This window comes from Vidua macroura, chromosome 5 (genome assembly GCF_024509145.1).
Source record: "Vidua macroura isolate BioBank_ID:100142 chromosome 5, ASM2450914v1, whole genome shotgun sequence".
Classification (NCBI taxonomy): domain Eukaryota; kingdom Metazoa; phylum Chordata; class Aves; order Passeriformes; family Viduidae; genus Vidua; species Vidua macroura.
Genome location: NC_071575.1, coordinates 71887555 through 71907622, shown reverse-complemented (window position 1 = coordinate 71907622; position 20068 = coordinate 71887555). Strand labels below are relative to the sequence as shown.

At 47.7% G+C, this 20068-nt stretch overlaps 1 protein-coding gene across 1 annotated transcript in view; it reads right to left on the bottom strand.

The window, feature by feature from the left end:
- The window catches only part of LOC128808122 (collagen alpha-1(VII) chain-like), a 101283-nt gene that overhangs the window by 43844 nt on the left and 37371 nt on the right, over positions 1-20068 (bottom strand). Inside the window, exons 23-49 of the mRNA XM_053978950.1 lie at positions 19763-19951; positions 19276-19415; positions 17422-17545; positions 16106-16249; positions 15144-15334; positions 14630-14698; positions 14002-14082; positions 13895-13921; positions 13658-13702; positions 12973-13041; positions 12800-12877; positions 12090-12116; positions 11879-11932; positions 11170-11241; positions 10865-10924; positions 10645-10680; positions 10111-10146; positions 9823-9858; positions 9230-9262; positions 7857-7919; positions 7475-7534; positions 6769-6804; positions 5503-5565; positions 1935-1979; positions 1636-1707; positions 522-575; positions 180-248 (exon numbers count right to left, since the gene is read on the bottom strand). Coding sequence (XP_053834925.1) covers positions 180-248; positions 522-575; positions 1636-1707; positions 1935-1979; positions 5503-5565; positions 6769-6804; positions 7475-7534; positions 7857-7919; positions 9230-9262; positions 9823-9858; positions 10111-10146; positions 10645-10680; positions 10865-10924; positions 11170-11241; positions 11879-11932; positions 12090-12116; positions 12800-12877; positions 12973-13041; positions 13658-13702; positions 13895-13921; positions 14002-14082; positions 14630-14698; positions 15144-15334; positions 16106-16249; positions 17422-17545; positions 19276-19415; positions 19763-19951 — 1973 coding nt within the window. The remainder of the gene's footprint in view (positions 1-179; positions 249-521; positions 576-1635; positions 1708-1934; positions 1980-5502; positions 5566-6768; positions 6805-7474; positions 7535-7856; positions 7920-9229; positions 9263-9822; positions 9859-10110; positions 10147-10644; positions 10681-10864; positions 10925-11169; positions 11242-11878; positions 11933-12089; positions 12117-12799; positions 12878-12972; positions 13042-13657; positions 13703-13894; positions 13922-14001; positions 14083-14629; positions 14699-15143; positions 15335-16105; positions 16250-17421; positions 17546-19275; positions 19416-19762; positions 19952-20068) is intronic.

The window sequence follows — 20068 nt, the reverse complement described above, 5'->3', positions numbered from 1 at the left end:
AGGCTCCGGCGGCCTCTCCAGCCAAGGTGTGTCAGGGAGAATTTGGGATGCCTCTTCCCTGGATGCATCTTTGCTTTTCCAAAGGTCTGGATCTCGTGGCAACCAGGAAATCTCCCTGTCCCCACTGGTGCTGCTTCCTGCAGCGTTTTCCTCTCCATTAAGGAAGGAGCTGCTCCCACCTCTAAAGATTTTGGATGTGTGGGATCCGAAGCCATTCCTCCTTCCACCCTTTTCCATGTGCTCTTCAACTTGCAGGAGGAGGAAAAGAAGGAACAATCGGTGAACATTCCGGAAATTTATCCCGTTCGACTCCTGAAGGACATTCTTCTTCCTAAAGAAGCTCTGTGGAGATGTGGGACCACGGCCCTGGCGCGACCACGAGCTCCTGAGCCCATCCCAGGAGCTCTGCTTTGAAATCCCAAATTTTTGGGGGGGTCAGAGGAGACCTGAGCTGGGTTTTCCTCCCATCTGACCTGCCCAAGGTGGTGGCACCTCCACAAAAACCTGGACTCAGGATCTACCTTTGGGCCTGGGGGGCCTCTTTCACCTCTCAGGCCGTCCTTCCCAGGATCTCCCTGAAAACCAGCAGGAATGTGTTAGTTTCCCTCTAAAATTCCCATTTCCTGGGTGCTGATCCCAAACTACCGCCACTTTTTCCAGAGGGACCAACCAACCCTTTCTTGTGTCTCCCTAATTCCTGTTTTTAGGTTAAATCTGGGGCAAACTCTTCACTGGAAGCTTGGCCACCAGAAGGGCTCACGTTCCCGGGAGTTTTCCTGCTTTTCCTGGATTTTCCTTTGCTATCCCACCTGGAATAACGGAATTACCTCTTGTGCAACCCAAATTTTGCTTTTATTTCCCTGCCACCACGTCTTGGCTGAGGAAGCAACACCATTTCTTTGGGAAAGCCTTGGGATTGGATCTGTTTTGGATCCACGGGGATATTTCCTGCAGCTTTTCCCCCAATCCCACTTCTCCTGTGACTCAGGACACGAGTCCTGCAGGCAAATCAGGAATTTTGCAGGAATGGCTGCGAAGGATCGATCCAAAGACACCCTTTGGACCTCTGGGAATGAGTTTTTCCTCCCAGCACGGCAAAATTTCTTGGGAATTGCTGCTGTGGCTGCTCTGCCTCGTGTCCTTCCCGGTCCCCACAAAATAAACAGCAAGAGTAAATAAAATTAAAAATAAATAAAATTATTTTAAAAAATTAAAACAAATAATTAAATGGAATAAGCTAAATAATTTGATAGAATAAATTGAATGAAGTAAATTAAATAATAAAGCAAATTAAATTATTAAATTACAAATTTAAACTTGCAATTCTTGTTGAAATGGCCACAGGGAAAAAAGGGTGGGAGTTGGGGAGGAGCTGCTTTGATATTTTTGGGAATCTCCTGAATAGGATTTAGGTAAAGTCATGAGAAACTTGGCAATATTTTCCCTGATTTTTTTTTTTTTCCCCACGGGGATGAAAAAAGGATGGAGTGAATCCATCTCTGCTGCATCTATCCATGTTGGATCCATCCAACCCCAATCCGAAGAAATAAATATTATTTACTTATAATGTTGGGAATAAATAAAAGCTCTCCCAAAATCCACCCTCTCCCAGCTGCTCGTTCAGGGTTTCCTTACATCCTTTCCAGGTTCTCCTGGATCTCCTTTCATTCCTTGCTCTCCAGGTCGTCCTGGGATTCCAGGAGGACCCTGCAAGAAGAGATTGAGAGAAAAAAAATCCCAAACAGAGCCCGAGCAGCAGCTCAGAAAAGGAAAATTGCAAGGAAAATATAATTTTTTCCCACAGGAAAGGAATATTTGGAAGTGGATATTTCCAAGTGAGGGCTCCCGTTGGGGTGGAGAAGGGAAAGAGAGCAGCCCCACCACTCTCCAGGGCAGGAAATTACAATAATAGTGAGAAAAAATTGAATTATTACCCTGATTCCTCTCACTCCTGGCTCTCCAGGGACTCCAGCTTCTCCCTAAAAGAGAGGAGCAGCTTTCCAAATGCTTTTCCATCAAGTGACAGGGATTTTATTGCACTTAAACCTGGAGGAAATGGTTTAAAGGGAGAGAACCAAGTCCACCAAACATTCCAGGAGCTCTAATGGACGGAAAATCTCTTCAGCCCTGCTTAATGCTTGGAAAACTGGGATAGAGGCAGGTTTTGGGATATCTGGGGTGTCTTAAATTAGGGATGGTGTTTTACAGCATTCCCATAAATGAGGAAAAAGGGGCACAAGGTGTGGGGTGACTGGAATATTTAAGTTTAGGAATAGGATGAGGTGATTGCCATCAAATCCCACTGTTCTGAGCTCCAGGAATGTTTGGATAATGATGTCGGGGACAGGGTGGGATTGTTGGAATGTCCTGTGTGGGGCCAGGGGTTGGACTGGATGATCCTGGTGGGTCCCTTCCAACTCGGGATATTTGGGATATAACACTCTGTTTTCAGCATCTCCCAGGGAAAAAAACCAAAAAACCAAACAAAAAAAAAAAAAAACCCACAACCCCCCCCCCCCCAAAAAAACCCCAAAACAAACAAATCCCGAAAAATGAAAAAACCAAAACAAAAAAACCAAAACAAAACAACAACAAAAAAACCCAACAAAAACAACAACAACAAAAAAACCCCAAAAAAACCCCACCAAAAAATCACCAAACAAACAAACAAAAAAAACCCAAACAAACAAAAAAACCCCAAACCACCACCACCACCAACAACAACAAAAAAAAAACCACCAAAAAAAACCCCAGTCTGGTTCTTTTTTGGCTTTTCCACTCCAGCCTTTTGGAATGTGAAATCCAAGATAAAAGAAGAGGATTCTCATTTATGGACAAATAAAACGAGCAGGGATCAACTTCAGGACAAATCCAAGGGTTTCATTTTCCAGCTGCTGTTTTCCTGGCACCTCGGGAAGGGGTGGGAGCACCTTGGTCCCAGAGGAGCCTTTCCTCCAAAGGCTCTCCCTACAAGGCAAAGGTGCTGCGTTTTCCCAAGTTTTTTACCATCATTTCCTACTCCAATTCAGAGCTCTTGCTCTGGAATTATGGCTCCAAAGTCAGGGCTGTTGGAATGCAGCTGCTTCCTATTTTTTCCCAAGATTTCCCTGGGTGATCCTATTCCACTCAACGTCCAGGGATCAACCCAACCCTTGGAGCTGCAGAAAGCTCTTCACTGACTGTGGTCAGGAGAGGTTTTCCAGGAGCAAAGTTGGGAATTCATGGGGGGCTGGGAGGAGACAGAGCCAGGACAGGTGACCCAAACTGACCACAGGGATATTCCAAACTGACCACAGGGATATCCCAAACTGACCACAGGGATATCCCGAACTGACCTCTGGGATATCCCAAACTGACCAGAGGGATATCCTGAACTGACCACAGGGATATCCCAAACTGACCACAGGGATATCCCAAACTGACCACAGGGATATCCTGAACTGACCTCTGGGATATCCCAAACTGACCTCTGGGATATCCCGAACTGACCAGAGGGATATCCTGAACTGACCACAGGGATATCCCAAACTGACCACAGGGATATCCCAAACTGACCACAGGGATATCCCGAACTGACCTCTGGGATATCCCAAACTGACCTCTGGGATATCCCAAACTGACCAGAGGGATATCCCAAACTGACCAGAGGGATATCCCGAACTGACCACAGGGATATTCCAAACTGACCACAGGGATATCCCAAAATGACCACAGGGATATTCCGAACTGACCACAGGGATATTCCGAACTGACCACAGGGATATTCCAAACTGACCACAGGGATATCCCGAACTGACCTCTGGGATATCCCGAACTGACCACAGGGATATTCCAAACTGACCACAGGGATATCCCGAACTGACCACAGGGATATCCCGAACTGACCACAGGGATATTCCAAACTGACCACAGAGATATTCCAAACTGACCACAGGGATATCCCAAACTGACCACAGGGATATCCTGAACTGACCACAGGGATATCCCAAACTGACCACAGGGATATTCCAAACTGACCACAGGGATATCCCGAACTGACCACAGGGATATTCCAAACTGACCTCTGGGATATCCCAAACTGACCACAGGGATATCCCAAACTGACCACAGGGATATCCCAAACTGACCACAGGGATATCCTGAACTGACCACAGGGATATCCTGAACTGACCAGAGGGATATTCCAAACTGACCACAGGGATATCCCAAACTGACCACAGGGATATCCTGAACTGACCACAGGGATATCCTGAACTGACCACAGGGATATTCCAAACTGACCAGAGGGATATCCCAAAATGACCACAGGGATATTCCAAACTGACCACAGGGATATCCCGAACTGATCACAGGGATATCCCGAACTGACCACAGGGATATCCCGAACTGATCACAGGGATATCCCAAACTGACCACAGGGATATCCCGAACTGACCACAGGGATATCCCAAACTCACCACAGGGATATCCCAAACTCACCACAGGGATATCCCGAACTGACCAGAGGGATATCCCGAACTGACCACAGGGATATCCTGAACTGATCACAGGGATATCCCGAACTGACCACAGGGATATTCCAGATCATGTGACATCAAGCTCAATGTATAAAAATCCATTTTTCCAGAAGCCAGTCAGGATGTTTTTGTGAGAGGCCATCTTGTTTTTATGAGGGCCCATCTTGTTTCTGTGAGGGGCCACCTACTTTTGTAAGGGCCCATCTTGATTTTTGTAAGGGCCCATCCTGTTTTCTGTGAGGGCCCATCCTGTTTTCTGTGAGGGCCCATCCTGTTTTTTTGTGAGGGCCCATCCTGTTTTTTGTGAGGGCCCATCCTGTTTTCTGTGAGGGCCCATCCTGTTTTCTGTGAGGGCCCATCCTGTTTTTGTGAGGCGCCACCTCATTCGATCCCAAGAGGGAACTCTTAATAGGGTTCCTATTCCATTTCCAGAGACCAACCCAGCCCTCAGAGCTGAGGAAAGCTCTTTGCTGGGGTCAGGAGAAATTTCTAGAAGCCTGTTCTGCTGTTTTTGTGAGGACCCACCTTGTTTGGCCATAAGAGGGAAATATTTGGGCAGTTCTCTGGGGATCAGGGAGCTGGGCTCCATGATTTTTATGGATCCTTTCCAAGTGGAGATCATCTGAGGCTCAGAACCAGAAGTGACCCCTCAGGGCTGGTGTGGCTGCACCTCGAGCTAAATCCACATCAAGCAGATGTGACAAAAAAATCCTGATCAAAGAATCCCAGAATGGTTTGGGTTGGAAGGGACCTTAAATCCCCTCCAGGGACACCTCCCACTGTGCCCGGCTGCTCCAGCCCCAGTGTCCAGCCTGGCCTTGGGCATTCCAGGGATCCAGGGGCAGCCCCAGCTGCTCTGGGCACTGATGTTGAATAACAAGGAAGAAAAGTTGTCCCTTGTTTGTCATTTCAGGGCAGAGCCGGGGTTGTTGGCTGGTCCCAAAGGATCAGCAGCTCCATCCCCCTGGATCCTGCCTTTACTCACATCTTTTCCTCTGAGCCCAGCCTCTCCTGGTTTTCCAGGGACTCCTGGTTCACCTCTCTCCCCCTAAAGGAAACAAGACTTGTCACATTCCTGTCCTGCATTCCAGAGCCCTCCCACTTCAGACACTGCGGGGGCAGATTCCAGCAGCACATCCATGGTCATGGAGTTGCTTCCACAATCCTGGGTGAAGGTTGGGCTCAGAGCATTTACCCTGTGCTAGGAAGGGTTGGGATTGTAGGTTTTGTAGTATTAATATTTATTTTATTTTGATTTATTTAATAATATATGTTTATAGTATTTCAATTTATTTAATTATAGTATTATTATTTTTGTAGGGTTACCGGCCTGGAAAGCATCCAACTCTAACCTCATCTATCCATACTCCACAGTCACCCCTGGAATTCACTCAGGACAGAATCTGTTGAGCTTCTGCACCTCCAGGAGCAGCTCAGATTAGCAGAGACTCGAGATGGATCCAGTCTTGGGCACAGGATCAATTCCCATTCCATGTTTTAATTTTTATTCCCATTTAAATCAGCTGAGCTCTCACGGATGGGTCCTCATCTGCTCTGTTTGATGTTTGTCCCACAAGGTCGTGGATTTGATCCCATTTCCTTAAGAGCTGGATTGGATGACCCTTGTGGGTCTGTCCCAACTCAGAATATTCCATGAAATCTGGGAAATTTGTGACACCACCTCTCCAGGCCTTCTCCCAACCCAAACACCTTTCCTTGCCTCCACTTTGCAACCTCGTTAACACATCTCGTCAACACCTCCTGGCTTGGCTGCATCCCACTTTGTGACATCCCATTTGTCCATGCCCTGGAAGCTGATCCGGCCTAAATATTCCATTCACTGATCTATGGAACAATTCCCAAACCCAAACCCTCCTCCAGCCAAGCCTGGGGGGGATCCCTGTTTGAGGAATGCCCACAGCGAAACACTCACTGAACAAATTCCACAGGTGGGATCTCTTTTCCAGAAATTTCTCCACTGGTTTTGAATTTTTCCTGGGAAAAATCCTGCAGGTGAGGATTAGCAGGAATCTTTTAAGGCCTGATCAAAGATGTTGGAACATGTAAGACCACTTGGTTCCACCCCTATCCATGGCAGGGACACCTTCCACTATCTCAGGCTGCTCCAAGCCCCAATGTCCAACCTGGCCTTGGACACTTCCAGGGATCCAGGGGCAGCCACAGCTGCTCTGGGAATTCTGTGCCAGGGCCTCACCTCCCTCACAAGGCACAAAGCTTTCCATGGACTCACCTTCTGACCTGGCTTCCCAGACAATCCCACATTTCCCTGCAGAAACACAGAAGGAATGACACAGGTGAGATAATTCCAGTTAAAAGGGGAAAACCGGGAATGTCCCACGAGGGGCTGTGCCAAGTGCACCCTGTCCAGAGGTGTCTCCTGTCTCCCCCACTTTGAAGCCATCAATATTTTCAGCTTCTCACCCCTCTTCCAAAGATACTCATCCATAACATTGGGATTTGCCAATTTTTGCTGGATTAAAATGAACGGGACTGTGATGTCCCTGGAGAAAGGGACAGCAAGGATTAACCCAACCCTTCCTGGACATCAGTGGAGTCATAGGGGAGCCACCAAGACCTTCCTAGACACAAAAGTCAAGATGCAGATCAAGGTGACTTTCAGGAGGGAAAATAATTGGAAATGGGACTTCCTTGGATTCTGTCAGTTGAGCACTGACCGTCCGTGTTTTCCTCCAGTCACGAGGAATTCTCCACATTTTGGGGGATCCCACCTTTGCACCTGACCTGAGGACAGAGCTCATGGCCCTGTCACCCCAGACCTCCACAGGGTCACCAGCCTGGCTCCTTGTCACCTCCCCAGTGCTCATCTCCTCAGGGCCAACAAATCCATGGAGGTGACGGCGAGATTTTGTCCCTAAACCTCCTGGTTTGTCCCCTGGGCCCTTCCCATTCCACACCCACCCCACTGTCCCACTCACCCTGTCACCAATGTCTCCCTTTAGCCCAGGCTGGCCGGGAATTCCAAATCCTGGACTTCCCTGAAAAAACAAAGGGATACAGGGTCTTGCCAAGGCAGCTTTTCCAAGCTCAAGAGAAATCTCCTCAGAGCAGGAAAAGCCAGAGCAGATCCAAGGTACTTCCATCCCCATGGAGAACCAAGGAGCTGAGCTTTTATTCCCTCCCTGATTTCCTTTCCAGGAGCGTTGGGTTTCTACACATCCCTGGATTCCTGGATGGATGACCTGGGGAGGAATTCCATCTCCCTCAGAATTTCCTTGGTGGCCACAAAAAAAAAAAAAAAAAAAAAATTAAAAAAAAAAAAAAATCCTTTTATCCCTAAAGGAAGTGCAAGGTCATCACCTTCTCCCCTTTTTCTCCTGGGATTCCTTTGTCTCCTTGTGGTCCAGCTGGTCCGGGATCTCCCTGGGAATAAAAGACACACCTGAAACCAGGAATATCCTGCAGGAAGCCAAGCCCTGTTCCCACGACTCCTTAGGGCTGCATTTTGCACTTCTAATGCACCCTGGAAAAAATTCCTTTGCCAATTCCACCCATCCATCCAATCCATCCTGGATTCATAAGGAATTTTTTCCATGGCACCTGCCTTCTGCCATCCCAAATTCATCACAGTTGTTGCCACACCACGTAGCACCATAGAAACAATTTTACTGGGTTAAAATGAATAAAATGAGCACCTGTCATTTCTCTGCAGGTTGTCAATGAAATATCACAAATAATAATAAAAAATAATAAAAAATAATAATAAAAAATAGTAATAAAATATAATAAAAAAAAATAATAAAAAAATAATAAAAAAATTCAGATATTCCAGGCCACAAGGCCACAGCAAAATTCCTAGGACACCACTTAAGCTCAGCCTAAAAGAAAAGAGGGATTTTTGCCAGCCAAGGTTAAGCAGTCTGGGCAGTAGGACCGAGAAAAGGAGGTGATTCCAACATCAAATCCCAGAAAAAAAGTCAAAATTCCTTGTGTCTATGGAATGAGGGGGGTCGGAAGCACTGAAGGGAATTTCCATGGAAAAGCCATGTGGAATCAGTCCTGGAGTAAAACCTTCTCGCAGAGAGAAGGTTCTTGGCAGGATGGCAATGAGAAAGCAAGACTGAAAAAAAAGTTTAAAAATTCAATTTAAAATACTCCAGGTCACGTTCCACCTCAAAGCCACCGAGAAAGTGATTGGAATTCTCTAAAGGAGCTGGAAAATATGGACAATTCAGCCAGGGAACAGCTCCTTGGTTTGGTAATTCAGTTTTCTCTCCATGAAGCCAAACTCTGCATCAGGGGCCTAAAAATGTGAGAATTCTCCATCCGTGGGAATTCTCAGCACAGGAGATCTGAGCCAGCTTTGGAATGGGCAGGAGGTGGGATTGGAGACCTCCAGGAATCCCTTCCAGCCTCTTCCATCCCTGATTTTAGCTTCCCTTGGCTGGAAGTGTCTTCTGGGATTGGGCTGGATCTGCACTTGAGTGATGTCTCCCTTCTGAAATCCCAGATTTCCCCTGGATTAAGGCTAGAATGGGAATACCGGGTACAAAACGTGAATAAAAGCAAGAGAAATATCCCCAGGACAAGACTTTTCCAAGCTCTCCTCTCCTGTCAATCACAAGGGAGATGGAATTCAGGAAACATGGAACAACTTCTGCTTTTCTAGGAATAGAATTTACCTTTTCAAACAGTGCCAATTAGTTAATTAATTAATTAAATGTCAGTCTTACCCTGACACCTTTCTTGCCTGGAGGTCCCAAAATCTGAGGAGAAGAAGAAATCACAGAAATCCTCTGTTTAAAAAAATTTGATTTAATTTCATTTTAAAAATCTCTTTTTCGTGGAGATTTTGAGATTCCTTTTGCAAAGCAGGGAATGTTACGGGATAAAAATTGTTATTGGATAAGAATTATTATGGGATAAGAAATCTTATGGCCCACAGAGGTGGCCACCACCGAGGTTTCTCCTTAAAGCTGGGATTTGGAGGGACATGGAGAGCTGGGGGTGTCCAGCAAGGCTCATCCCTGTGGATGAGGAGCTTGAGCAGGGACAGGCCTGGAGCACACGGATTCCGTGGTGGGAATTTTTATCCTTATGTTTCCTGGAGAGCAGTGAAGCTCCTTTGAGGGGACAGTGGGAATATTGGGAATAAAGGAAGTGGAGCAAGGGAGAAGAGGACAAATTTGGCAGGGGGGGGGGTCAGGGAAATGGTCTGGGTGTCCTTCCCGTGGTTCTGTGGGACACAACTCTTGGAATTCTGGCATTTTGGGATTGAAGCTGCACAGCTGAAGGACAAGAAGGGCCCTAAACCACTCCAAGTTACCTCCAAGGCTGGAGCACCTGGAAATCCTGGATTTCCCTGCAAGGCAAAAGGAAGGAATGGTGGCCAATGGAATGAAAAATGTGAGGCAGGGAAAGCTTTTTTTCTCATCCCTTTTCCCACCATTTATTCCTTAAAAATGCCTAAGAGTCATCTCAGAAGCACAAGAGCCAAGGAGAGGGGAGAACTGAGCTCAAGGACATCCCTGCTGGAACCCACAGGGAATAAGCTGGGAAAAATCAGGATAATTCCACCTGAGCTGGCCACATGTTCTCTTACTGCTCTACTCACTTGGTCTCCCTTCTGCCCCGGAGGTCCTGGAATTCCCTGGAAGAAATCAGAAGGGAATTTCCACCAGAATGAAAACAGATCCAACATTTTTGGCTCCTGCTGCTGTCCAGAGGGAGGGAGGGAAGGATGGAGCTCTTCTTCCCAATTTTCAATTAATGACAGGACAGCTCTTCCAGCCTGGGACTCTGGAGTCCCCCTGGCCACAAAAGTGCCATTTATTATTTAAAATATCCCACCTTGCTGCCATTCCAGGTCTCTCCTTGGCAGCAAGGGATTCCAGAGTCCAGGCACTGGAAAATTATTCCCTTTCTTTGCTTTTGAGCCTGGAAGGCTCCAGGCCAGGCTGGTGTGGTTGAAGGTGTCCCTGGATGAGGTGGCCTTGGAAGGTCACTTCCAACCCAAACCATTCCATGATCCAACGATTCCCACAGGAATTATGATGATGATTCCTTATGACGGTGGTTAGGGGCAGAAAATTTCCTTGGAAATTGAATTCCAGGCCCGGGAACTCGGGTTCAGGATTTCAGCACCCACCTTTGGTCCTGGTGCTCCTGGAGGTCCCACCATTCCCTGAAAACAACAGAGGAAACAGTGAAAGCTCCGATTTTAAACCCCAAATCTTCCCTTCTCTCACCCTTTCCATGAAGAACCACGGGATTCTGAGAAAAAACCTAAATATTGGAGGAGACTCTGGAGACAGTGAACACTCTGAGAGGATTTTAATGCAAATCTCATTGCAAGATTCCCAACCCACCTGCTCTCCTTCTTCCCCCTTCATGCCAGCAGTGCCAGGAATGCCAATTCCTGCCATTCCCTGCAAGGAAAGCACAGAATCCTCAGGAATGCTGATCCCAGAGCATCCATTCCTGCCCAGATTTCTGCTCCAGAGTCTTTCTTAGCAAAACAGGAGGGGAGAGATTTCCTCTGGAAATGTTTGGCTCTGAGCAGAGCCAATGAATTCCAGGAATGTTGGGACATCCCAAAATGCCTTCCCATAGGTCTACCCTGCTATTCCTGTCATTTTTCCCTCTGGGCTGAGGGATTCAGGAAATATCCAACCTTCTCTCCCTGTGGTCCAGGCAGTCCAGGAGCCCCATGGAGCCCCACAGGGCCTGGCAAACCAGGCTTTCCCTGGAAAGGAAGGAACATCATCAAATCTCTTTTTTTTTTTCTCCAAATTGGAAAGGTTTATTTTTAATTCAGCAGAGAAATATTCATCCTGATCTGTCCATCTGAGCAGTTCCCTTAAAACTGAGGAATTGCAGAGCTGTCTGTGCATTCCCAAATTTCCTTTTCCCTTACAAATAATGAATCTCTGGCTTAACTCAGGAAGGGAAAACAATGGGAGACAGAGGCTGGCAGCCCACGTTGGTCTGGAATGGTGAATCCACACCCATGGAAAGGGCTGATTTATGGGATATGGCTCTCCATTATGGCAAAAACAACCAAAAACAGATCCAGGAAGGATGGAAAACAGCACAGGGATGTTATCCTTCAGATCGAGCCATTTGTAACACAGGGAATTCCCAAACCAATCCTGGTCTCTTGTATTCCCACTAATCCTCCATAGATTTCTCTTATCTCCCCTTGAACTCAAACTTCCCACAGCCCAAACCTCCTTGTGGGATGATTTCTGGGAAGAACCATCCCTTCCCTTGCTTTGGATCTGCTGTCAGTTTGGGCCATTTGTTGTGCCACGCTCTTGATCCACATTTTTCCCTCCTCTGGATCTGCCCCAGTTTTTCCCTGACTTCCTGGGACCACTCACCGGCTCTCCCGTGTCTCCTCTGTCACCTTTGAGGCCACTCCTCCCACGGGGACCCTGCATGAAGCACAGGAAAAGTCTCACTCCATGATCCCTTCATGGATCTCCATGGAATTCTGGGAAGTTTGGAAGCCAGAACTTCCTGGGCAGCTTGGAAATAATTATGGAAAAAAGGCTTTTTGTCCCAAAGTGAAAGCTGACCTCAGGTACTCACCCTGATTCCTGAATCCCCTGGTTCACCCTGAAACAGAAAGGACGAGGAGAATTCCCATGGGATGGGCATTTAGGGGCTCCTCACCAAATTTCATCCCAACAAAGAAATCCTGCAGCCTGACAATCCAAGAGAGCAAAATTCCCACTCCCACTGGAAGGCAGAGATTTAGGAGAGGTCTCCAGACACTTCCACCTGCAATATTTGGTGTTGGGTTTCCTTTTCCTGTGGGTTTAGCTTTTGTATTTTCACATTCTGAGCTGCTTTGGTGTGTGGGTCTGAGCTTCACATTATGGGATGGCGAGCTCTCTGCACAGAGCAGGGAGACAAAACAATTCCTGCTCCAGCTGGGCACCAAGGACAAATGATCCAAAGCTCAGGCCCAGGAGCACAAACAGCGTGGGCTGGAGAGAGAAAAACAAGCAGGATGGGAGTGCCTGGGCTAAAGCTGGAATGGGACAATGAACTGCAAGGTGCAAATGGAGCAGAGCTGATCCCAGTGAGAGCCCCCGGGAGCGCTCGTGCATTTTGGGACCATTTTGGTTCCTCTTGGGTGCAGCCCTGGCTGGGCTCTGCTGCTGCCCAAGGTGGATCCATGCAGGAGATCCTTGGAATAAATCCCTGCTTTGTTCTTTAGCTCTGCCCAGCCTCTGCTCCAGCTCAGCCTTCTCAAGGCATCAGTGGCACATCCCAGAACTGTGCTGCAAACTCACCTTGATGGAGATTCCTGGTGGCCCTGGAGAACCTGGTGGTCCTGGAACCCCAGGAACCCCTGGCTGCCCCTTCTGTCCCTGCAACAAGGAAAAGCGGGAGAGGGAGGGATTTGGGATCTCTCCCAGCCCTTGGGAAGCTGAAGGCTCCCCCACACCTGGGGTTTGATACTCACAGGGGGGCCAGGCTGCCCATTCCGGCCAGGAATCACCTCCACTCCTCCCAGGACATAGCCTGGCTCTCCCTGTGGATAAAGGCACCTTGGGAGATCCAGGAGCAGATCGGGTGATTTTGGGGCAATTCCATCAACCCAAAGCACCTGGTACCCAAAACCACGTGGCCATGACCTGAGTTTTGCTTGCTGGCATGGAAAAAAATTAATCCCAAGGAAAAAATGGAGGTTTGCTTTCATCTGCACAGACAGCTCGGAGGGATGCAAGGAAAGAGGAGGAATGGAGACTGGGAGAAGGACAGGAAGCTCCTCCTGGAATCTGCCCCGAGTAAATTTTGAAATATTTTAGTGTCCTAAATGGATCAAACCAGGTTTGTTAATAATGGAAACTCAGAAAGGCAGAATGACCCCACCATCTCCTGCAATTAATTAACTAATTATTAACTTTTAATTAATTAATTAACAAATTAATCGTGCCCAGAATTTGGGATTAGGATTGAGCAGTTTTCTCCATAAAGACATAAAATTTCTGAGGGAAACTCCCCAAGATGAAGTCTGGCAGTGTAGGATTAGGTAGACACAGCTTAAAAAATCACATTTGCCAAAGATCCCGGTGAAAATGTTTGGAAAAGAGAGGTCACAACAAAGAAATTAATTTTTCCCAGTGAAATCCAGGAATGGAACTCACTCTGTCTCCTTTTGGCCCCGTGGGCCCTGGATAGCCTGGAGATCCCTGGAATTAAAAATAAATTCTGCAGTATTAAACAGAAAAACGCCCTCAAGACCATGGGTGCTGATCCCTGGAAGTGTCCAAGGCCAGGTTGGATGGGGCCCCTGGGATAGTGGGAGGTGTCCCTGCCCATGGAATGGGATGAGTTTTAAGGTCCCTTCCAACCCAAACCACCCCGGGATTCCAAATACTCACAACGTCACCTTGGCTGCCAGGGAGCCCCTGCAAAACAGGACAGAGGGACGCTGGTCACTTTTCTCTGGAATTGCCCTTTGGAAAAGTTTGTTAGAACCAATCCATACCATGATTCCAGCGGGACCTGGAGGACCCGGCCGGCCCGGCCTGCCCGGCAGCCCAGGAATGCCGTCCTTCCCAGGGAGACCCTAAAAACATGGAAAAGAACAGCGTGGGGGGGATGACCTCAGACCTGCAAACCCAAACAGCTTCATGCAGCACCCTAACACTTGAGGGCGTTCCCAAATCCCAGAGCTGTCCCTTTTCCTGGATTTTCAAAGCCAGCGTGGAGCAGGAAGAGCAAAACATCGACAGAAAAAATCTGAGAGTGATTCTTTGCTCGAACTCTTCCTTGGTCATAATTTGGTTGTATCCCAGAGGGCAGGGATGGATGGGATATTGGGAAGGAATTCCTGGCTGGGAGGGTGGGGAGGGGCTGGAATGGAATTCCCAGAGAAGCTGTGGCTCTCCCACCCCTGGAATTATCCAAGGCCACGGCTGGACAGAGTAACCTGGGATAACGGAAGGTGTCGAGGTTGGAACTGGATGATCTTTCAAGTCCCTTCCAACCCAAACCATTCCAAGATTCCATGATATTAATTATCCAAGTGGATCACGCTGTGGGGCCATTCCCCTAAGAGCTGGACTCGATGATCCATGTGGGTCCCTTCCAACTGAGAATATTCCGTGACTCACCCGCTCCCCTTTCTCTCCCTTTGTGGTGTGGGGGTCATAACCCCTGTGAGCTGCTGAGCCCCTGGAGATCTTCAGTGGAAAAGAGGAAAAAAAAAAAATTATCAGGGAATTAATATCCACCAAAGGATGGCAAATAAACTGGAACGACCAGGAAAATACAGACTAAAACATTTCTTGGCTTAGGCCAAAAAAAAGAGAAAAGCAAAATTGACCATTCAGGAGAATTCTCAGGCATTTAAAGTATATTCCTATGAATTTATAATGTGAATTTTTAATATATCTAAGTGTTCTGCAGTGGCTTTATCCACTGAAACATTCCCAGCTCTATCCTGGCTTCCCCAGTTCCACTCCCTGGATTTCAAAGGTTTCTTTAGGGCTGGACAGTGAGGTCAGGATGGGTGGGACACGGCGTCCTAAATCCACTCTGATTCTGCTCTGAAACGTCCCTCAGGGAAGATTTTCCTTGTGCCTGACCCACTCCAAGCTGGATTTACTCCCAGGAGTAGGAACTCACCTTTCCCAGTGGGATTTGGGTTCCTGGAAGCCGAGGATCAGAACAAATGGCTTCTATCAGCTCTTGGAGGATTTGGGGGAAGTCATCGAAGGTGCTGACGTAGAAAACGTCCTGGGGGTTCTGCTGCAGCAAGATCTTGTGGAGCTCCACGGGGTCAGCTCCTGACACCCCCACAGCAACGACACGGAGCCCTGGAATGACATGGATTCCACCACTCCTAATTCCTGGGATCAGAGTTTCCAAACCCCTACCTGGTAAAAAGGATCAGGTAGAAGCCACAGGGAAGTCGCCTGGAGCTGGGTGTGAGTTACAGCAAACCAAGACAGGGTGGGGAGAGAAAAGAGAAAGGAGGGAAGGAACCAACAGTGCCCTCAAAGTGACTCCTCACACAGTGCATCACCCTCAACCCCCTGGAAATTCATGGAGAACTGAGGGAAACCCAACTGGGCAAACTCAAACCCCCAGAAATTCCTGGAGAGCTGAGGGAAACACAACAGGGCAACCTCAAACCCCTGGAAATTCCTGGAGAACTGAGGGAAACCCAGCTGGGCAACCTCAACCCTCTGGAAATTCATGGAGAAATGAGGGAAACACAACAGGGTAACATCAACCCTCTGGAAATTCATGGAGAACCAAGGGAAACCCAAGTGGGCAACCTCAACCCTCTGGAAATTCATGGAGAACCATGGAAACAGAATGGGGCAACATCAACGTCCTGGAAATTGGATAACCAAGGGAAACCCAACTGGGCAACCTCAACCCTCTGGAAATTCATGGAGAACTGAGGGAAACACAACTGGGCAACCTCAACCCGCGGAAATTCATGGAGAACCAAGGGAAACCCAACGGGGCAACCTCAAACGCCTGGAAGTTAATGGAGAACTGAGGGAAACACAACAGGGCAACCTCAAACCCCTGGAAATTAATGGAGAACTGAGGGAAACACAACTGGGAACTCCTACCCAAAGCATGGGCTGCTCTGGCTGGGGACACCACGTCATCCTGGGATTGTCCATCGGTCACGAGCACCAGGATGTGAGGAAAGCCTGGTCTCATCCCTCTGGAGGGCTGGAATAATTCCTTTAGCACGTAGGATATGGCATGGCCTGAGCAGACAGGGAGAAGAGACAGGGTGGGAGTCTGGATTAATTCCACAGGTTTGCACTCTGGATCTCCTTCCATGGGTGGAGGATGAAGGGAATTCCTCAAAAGTGGAAAGCCCTGGGTATGGGACAATGTCTTTTGCAGGATAACAGCAGGAAATCAGCTTGGCTGGAATAGTTTTGGAAAAGGGGAACCAAAATATTCAGAAAATTGAAGCACTTTTCTTACACTTCTGGAATAAAATCCACAGAATTCCCGTTTCCAAATGCCTTTGGAAAGACCAAGAAAGTTTCACAAAGAAATCTCCCACAGATTGAAATGGTCAAGAAGCTCCAAAACACCATGGAAAGATTCCTACATGGAGTAAAATGTCTTTATTGACACAAACTCCATGAAAAGAAGAATTAGAGGCAAGGTTACCCAGGAATTTCCAGCCTGACCAATTCCATGCCTTCTTTCCCTAAGCAATCCCATGAAAATTCCTGTATTTTGACTATTCCTGTTTTTTTGTGTTCTTGTCCAATACCACTGAGGCAGGATGAGGGATTTGGGTGCCTCAAATATGAAGAATTCATTGAAAAATCACAAAATTACAGAATATTCCAAGTTGGAAAGGATCCACAAGGATCATTGAGTCCAATTCCTGAATGGTCCTTAGGGGGATCAAATCTTGGAGTTACTGGCACCAGGTTCCAACCAATTGGGCTAAGCAATTAAATTAAAATTAACCATCTTTAATTTACCATTCCTGGTTGTGTTGCTCCAGGGAACCAGGTATTCCCAGTGTCCAGCTGGGAATGAGCACATGGAAAGTGCTGTCCCTCTCTGAGCTTTTTAAATGAGACAAAATATCTGGATTTCAGGGATGCAAGAATGCTTCACATCAGCCATCCTCATGTTTATGGTGTAAAAGCCTCCCTCAAGTGCAAGCAAAATCATAAAATAGTGAGGAAAACCCGGGGGAAAAACCAGGACATGGATAAAGCACCATGTGGTTGGAAAAACCACTCCTGAAAATCAAATTTAATCCGTTCTCAAATTTAGAACAACTTTAAGCACAACGTTCCCACCAAGGAAATGGCTCCAAACCACTCAAGAGAAATGTTCTCCTTGGCTTCCAGGTTCTGTCCTGGGCCAGAAGGATCATCCCAGGTGTCCAAGTCCCTTCCCAGACCTGTTTTGGTGTTGCCTCCGGTGTAGCTCAGCCCTTTGATGGCTCTGAGGGCTCCGTTGCGGTCGCGGTGTTGGTTGAAGTGGAAAGCTGCCCTGGGCTCCTCGCTGTACTGAGCAACAGCAACCTGCCAAAAACAGGGATTAAAACTCCCAGATCCACAGGAGCTGGGACAAACCGCCTCGAGTCAGAGCGTGGGAATGGGAAGAGGTTGAATTCTCTGGGAAAAGGGAGTCAGATCCTCACCTAAATCAAAATTTTTTATGTTCCCAGAGTTATTTGTTGACCCAGGGTAACTTCATCATTCACCTAAAACCTCCAAGCAGAGTCCAAGAAATTCCCATTTCCTGCTCAACTTAAACCAAGCTCTGTAACTCTCCCTTCCTAATTTAAATTAAACAAGTGACCCCAAATAAATGAGGAACTGAGTCTTCCCATTGGCTTTGCTGTCATTAAATCCTTCAGGCTTCATTTGCCCTGCAGATGATTCCCATCATCACCTGGGGCTTTGGTTTGTTGGAGGAGGGAGCTGCTGGGACATCCTGCAATTCCCACTTGGATCCATACCTGGATTTCAAACCATCCCCACTCTGGATTTCCCAACAATTCCCCACTCTGGATTTCCAACAATTCTCCCTCTGGATTTCCAACAATTCTCCCTCTGGATTTCCCAACCATCCCCACTACGGATTCCCAACAATTCCCCACTCTCGATTTCCCAACTGTCCCCACTCTGAATTTCTAACTGTTGTCTGTCTGTATTCCCAACCATTCCCACTCTGGATTTCCAGTCAGTCTCCCTCTGAATTTCCAGCCATCCCCACTCTGGATTTCTCAACAATTCTGCACTCTCGATTCCCAACAATTCTCCCTCTGAATTTCCAACCGTCCCCATTCTGGATTCCCAACAATTCCCCACTCTGGATTTCCCAACCATCCCCACTCTGGATTTCCAACAATTCCCCACTCTGGATTCCCAATCATTCTCCCTCTGGATTTCCAACCATCCCCACTCTGGATTTCCCATCCATCCCCACTCTGGATTTCCCAACACTTCCCACTCTCGATTTCCCAACTGTCCCCACTCTGAATTTCTAACTGTTGTCTGTCTGTATTCCCAACCATTCCCACTCCGGATTTCCAGTCAGTCTCCCTCTGAATTTCCAACCATCCCCACTCTGGATTTCTCAACAATTCTGCACTCTCGATTCCCAACAATTCTCCCTCTGAATTTCCAACCGTCCCCATTCTGGATTTCCAACAATTCCCCACTCTGGATTCCCAACCATCCCCACTCTGGATTTCCAACAATTCCCCACTCTGGATTCCCAATCATTCTCCCTCTGGATTTCCAACCATCCCCTCTTTGGATTTCCCATCCATCCCCACTCTGGCTTTCCCAACACTTCCCCACTCTGGATTTCCCAACACTTCCCCACTCTGGATTTCTAACTGTTGTCTGTCTGGATTCCCAACCATTCCCACTCTCGATTTCCAACCATTCCCGGTCTAAATTTCCAATCATTCCCACTCTGGATGGGGTCAGAAATAGGATCTGAGAGGGGAATGTGCACCCAACAGATCTCTGGGCTAACCTAGACAGCATTTCAGATGTGGAATTTGCTTTTTTTCCCGATGATTCAGTCTTGGAAAAATAACCAAGAAATGGAAATTATCCAAATGGGAAAGCTGACATTGAGGAGACTTTAATTCCTGTCTTTTTTGCTCCACACAGGTCTTTCCCTGGCCTTTCTGCTCCACAACTCCTGGGTGAGCAGACTCTGCTCCAGGCAGGGCTGAGCAGAAGGAGAAAAAGGAAGGAAAAAAACTTCAGGAAATGGAATGAGAAAATCTTGCCTGTGTCCCTTCAGGCCCAATCTTGGGGAAATAGGAAACGATCCGGAAGAGGAAATCCTTCACTTTATTGAAGTTGCTCTGGCCGATACTCGAGGATTCATCCACCAGGAACCCAACGTCTGCCTTGAGCTTCCCACAAACTGCAGAGGGAAGAGAGGAATTCCGTAAGCTGAGGGGTCCTAAAGCAGAATCCTGGGGTTTTGTGTGTTCAGAGCAACAGAACAAACCCCAAACCCTCTTGTGATGCCAATTTTTGGGTGAGCAGCAGCACCTTCACCCCACCTCCAGGGTGGTGCTGAGGCCTTCACTGCATTTATGGGCTTTGGGTCTTCCCTGACATTGTCCACTCCTGTTTTTCAGGGAATTAAGACCGGTTTTAGCTCCTGGGATCAGAGAAGATCTTGGCCTCTGGAAGCTTTGACTATTTCTACATCATCATCATCATCATCATCATCATCATCATCATCATCATCATCCCCCCACTCACTGGGCCCAGGCGGGGTTGTCAGCGGTGCCGACACCGTGCTGGTCCATACTGGGGGCTCTGGGAGCTTTGTACTGGTGGGCACTGGGAGAGGAGTGGTCCCCACCCTGCTGGGAGATCCGGATGGAGATTCCCTCGTATCCAACGGTGCAGGAGCCACTGGAGCAGTTGGTGGCTCCCTGGGAGCTCCTGCTGTAGGACCCAAACAGAAAAGGTGAATTTTAAACCTCTTTTAGCCTCTCCAGCAAAGAGAAGAAGGGTAGAAAGCCCAAAAATCAGCCTCAAGAGCAGTTTTCCCTGGAAAATCCA